The 3,145-nt window shown below is 35.4% G+C and overlaps 1 protein-coding gene across 1 annotated transcript; it reads left to right on the top strand.

The window, feature by feature from the left end:
- The first annotated feature begins 2,287 nt into the window (after positions 1 to 2,287).
- On the top strand, positions 2,288 to 2,593 carry LOC112763164 (mitogen-activated protein kinase kinase kinase 20-like). Its single transcript, XM_025808905.1, has one exon. It carries the CDS (start codon positions 2,288 to 2,290, stop codon positions 2,591 to 2,593), a length of 306 nt encoding a protein of 101 aa, XP_025664690.1.
- Positions 2,594 to 3,145: the final 552 nt, after the last annotated feature.

The raw sequence follows: 3,145 nt of genomic DNA, 5'->3' as shown, positions 1-3,145 counted from the left end.
AAATGCCAGGGGCATAATGGTAAAATCAAAACTGTCATTAAAGAAATGCACCGTTACTAATGTAACCGATCCCCGCGGATAAATACGTGAACTCCTAACGGACACAACGTTTGATTAGACGCGACCATTGAGAAACTTTAAATCACGTCGGTTTCGAAAAATCACGTCGGTTCCTCATCAGGTCGGCTACAAGCCCGAGTTAAAATACTCGACTCCAACTCTTAAAAGAGATTGCACTCGAGTAGGGGCACTGTTCATACCCTGGCCCAACATTAAAGCCCAGGTCCAAATAAAAGGCCCAATCCAAAGATTGGCTCTCTCTCGACACCGACCTTCTCTTAAGAAGTCGGTCTTAACAACGACTTGGCCAAAAAAAGTCGGGGACGAAGATTAGCCGGTAGATAACGCTCATTCAAATAGGTAACTTCCCCTAAAATCTCTCAACCCACTTCCAGGAGCCATATCTCAACTTCCCTAAGATAACGGGATGGTTATCCTCCTTAAAAGATGGAACTACTCCAACGGTGGTTATTGGTTCACCACTATAAATACACTGACACCCCTCAGGTATCACTAAGTTCCAATATTCTCCAAACATGTTTACCCATTTGCTGACTTAGGCATCAGAGTGTCTTTGCAGGTACCACCCCCCATTCTCCCTCGCACACAAGTCGGAAGGAGGCTTGCAAACGTGAACCTGCTCGAAGGCTTCCCCCGCTAGACGATTGGGCCAACCCATCGGGTCCAACCCGTTAATCTCCGGTTACCCTTCGTAACAGACATAAATACTATAAAACAAAGACAAAAATTCTGAAATTGAATTATCTCTATTTCATAACCATTTTTAACTAATAAAATCTTATAATCCCTAAAAAAGTAGAGATGGAGATATATATTTCACTTTTTATTTGGGTTTGAAAATTACGGTTAATTCAAAATTATCACGAGATAGAGATATTTCAAAATTTTTGAATTTGTTTTTAGTTTAAATTATTCCTCCTGTCTTTATATTTTTTATTATGTAAACAAAATATTATCTTTCTGTTAATAAAATCTACTCGTTCAAATATATAATTAGATACTATCGCATAGTACAAAAATTAACTACTTTTATCAACATAAAATTTAATTAAATGTCGGAACAAAAATTGCACTTATTTGTTGTTGTTCCAAAGACTCAAACTAGTAGGGTTGTGAATCACAAAAGAAAACGGTAAATTATTATTATTATTATTTTTTTTTTTATTTTTTCTTCTCTAGTGAATTACGATAGATGACCTTAGACCGTTAAATGGAGGATGTGTATAATGACGGAGTGCTAATGATATTAAAATTTAGTTTGAGAATTGCATGTGGCAAGATGTCAAAGGGTTATACAAAAGTAAGTGGCAGATTATTTTTTGTTATTATTAAGATTATTTGGCATAGTAAAATTATAAAAAATTTTGAAAATAAAGTGCCTCAAATTAATAATAGTTGGAAGCATGTTAATACATTTGTAAATCAATAGGGTGCAGTAAGGTTAAAATTCGGTGTCTGTGTGTCTCATGTCGTGTTTCATATCTGTGCCAAATTTAATCATTGAATTTTGAAAAAATAACAATAATACCTACGTACCTTCATTTTAAAAATTATCTTCCTATATATTATCCTAATATATAGCAAAGCTTTATTTAAATTTCGTTTTATAGATATTTATAAGATCATAAACAATATTAATAACACAAAAGATAGATTTTATATGATTTTCAGTGATACAACTAATTAATATAAATAACACAAGGTAACGAACTAACACAAAACTGAGTTCATAATCCACAAGAAGAACCAAAAGAACTAGCCTGGAGGTATTCAAAACTTTGTATATTGACAAAAAAATATTATTTGATCATTATATCGAACATTTGATGTTGATACAGGAATAAGAAAAAGTAATCAAAGATGAGTAGTTTACAACGGAAGAAACTGAAAGTCTTGGGAGCAAGCTCTTATGGCACTGTTTATTTTGCAACTGTTGTTGATACACACAAACACCGTATCAGAGTTTCATTGATGTGAAGAGCTCCATTCCCAGGTTGGCATTCTCACTGTAGAAAGAAGAACAAATTTTCAAATCATTGTGCAAAGGTGAAAGTGGTGGTTGCGAAGAAATCATTCGATGCTTTGGAACTGAGACCACGGACGTTACTTTTATAATCTTCTGTTGGAGTATGCTCCTCACGATCCTTTGGATGGCTTGATCCACAAGAAACCTCTCCCGGAAACTGACATGAGCATCTATACACGCATGATTGTTAAAGGGCTTTCGCATATTCATCGCAAAGAAATCGCCCATTGTGACCTCAAGCCAGAGAACATTCTTCTGTTTCCTTCATTGGACAAAGAGAGTGCAAACTATCAATTGAAGATTGCGGATTTCGGATTATCTAAGACCAAAAATGAGGAAGCAGATGTCGAGGTTTGGAAGTCCAAGCCTAGAGATACGTCGTCATACTTTTCGTCGGAGGCATTTTCCAGTCATATTGATGCTCCGATAGATATATGGGCACTTGGCTGCATAGTGATTGAAATGCTGACTGGATTGTCTGCATAGGGGTGAGAGCTTTTTGCGTACTGAGGAGTATTTGAGGTTCTTCATTGAGTATCTTGAACTATCACCCAAGAAGCCAAAAGGAATCAGTGTTTTCTGTTATGATTTTTTGGAAAAGTGCTTTATGAAGGATCCTAGCAACAAGAGGTGAACTGCTGAGATGCTTCTTGATCATCCTTTTCTTTATATTACACTTTTTCATTCATATCATTCATTCCTTTCTGGTTCATGTAGTTAGAGAAATTATGATATTGTAAGATCGGATGGTGGTTTTGTTTATTGTATCCCTTGTCCAAAGGCCTGATGGTTATGCCGTAGGGTCTCTTGGGTCATGTCGTCTTCTTCTCCTTGATGGCTTTGCCGAAAGGGAGTTGGAATCAGGTGGTATTAGAAAATAGAAAAGTTGTACAAAGTGTTGAAGAATAATGAGTCTATTCCTTAACATTTATGGTTTGTAAGATTTAATAAACTATGTTAATAACAGTAATTTTGTTTGCTATTTGTGCTTTGGATGTTATCAGTTCCTTTTTATGTTTTAATTTTCTTTTTCTTTCT

Source organism: Arachis hypogaea, chromosome 17, assembly GCF_003086295.3.
Source record: "Arachis hypogaea cultivar Tifrunner chromosome 17, arahy.Tifrunner.gnm2.J5K5, whole genome shotgun sequence".
Taxonomy (NCBI): Eukaryota; Viridiplantae; Streptophyta; class Magnoliopsida; order Fabales; family Fabaceae; genus Arachis; species Arachis hypogaea.
The sequence above is the reverse complement of the archived record's forward strand: the minus strand, read 5'-3'. Positions and strand labels throughout refer to the sequence as shown.

What these genes read in the sequence shown, in the direction of transcription:
- LOC112763164 (XM_025808905.1), top strand. Translation starts at nt 2,288, where the DNA reads ATGATTGTTAAAGGGCTTTCGCATATTCATCGCAAAGAAATCGCCCAT.